This window comes from Eimeria mitis, genomic scaffold (assembly GCF_000499745.2).
Source record: "Eimeria mitis Houghton genomic scaffold, Emh_scaff2071, whole genome shotgun sequence".
Taxonomy (NCBI): Eukaryota; Apicomplexa; class Conoidasida; order Eucoccidiorida; family Eimeriidae; genus Eimeria; species Eimeria mitis.
In genome coordinates, this window is record NW_013570396.1 from 3,448 (window position 1) to 3,740 (window position 293).

The following is a 293-nucleotide window of genomic DNA, read 5'->3' on the forward strand; positions in this document are numbered from 1 at the left end:
CTGCTGCTGCTGCTGCTGCTGCTGCAGGTCCATTGCCTGTCTGCTGCGATGCGTTTAAAAAGAAAAAAGAAAAAAAAGAAAAAGAAAAAGAAAATAAAAATAAAAATAAAAATAAATATAATATTTCGTTTGCTGCTCTCACGAATGCACATAAACAAACCATCAAACAAATCTGCTTCCTACAGACAGACACCCAGCAGCAGCAGCAGCAGCAGCAGCAGCAGCAGCAGCAGCAGCAGTTGCTGCTGGTCAGTGCATGCAGCAGCACAATCAAAGTATGGGACCTGCAGCAC

General features: G+C 43.7%; 1 protein-coding gene across 1 annotated transcript in view; it reads left to right on the forward strand.

Moving 5' to 3' along the window:
* EMH_0048190 (uncharacterized protein) overlaps nt 1-293 on the forward strand; it is a gene marked incomplete at both ends in the record, with an annotated part of 4,599 nt that overhangs the window by 3,348 nt on the left and 958 nt on the right. Inside the window, one exon of the mRNA XM_013496379.1 lies at nt 190-291. Coding sequence (XP_013351833.1) covers nt 190-291 — 102 coding nt within the window. The remainder of the gene's footprint in view (nt 1-189; nt 292-293) is intronic.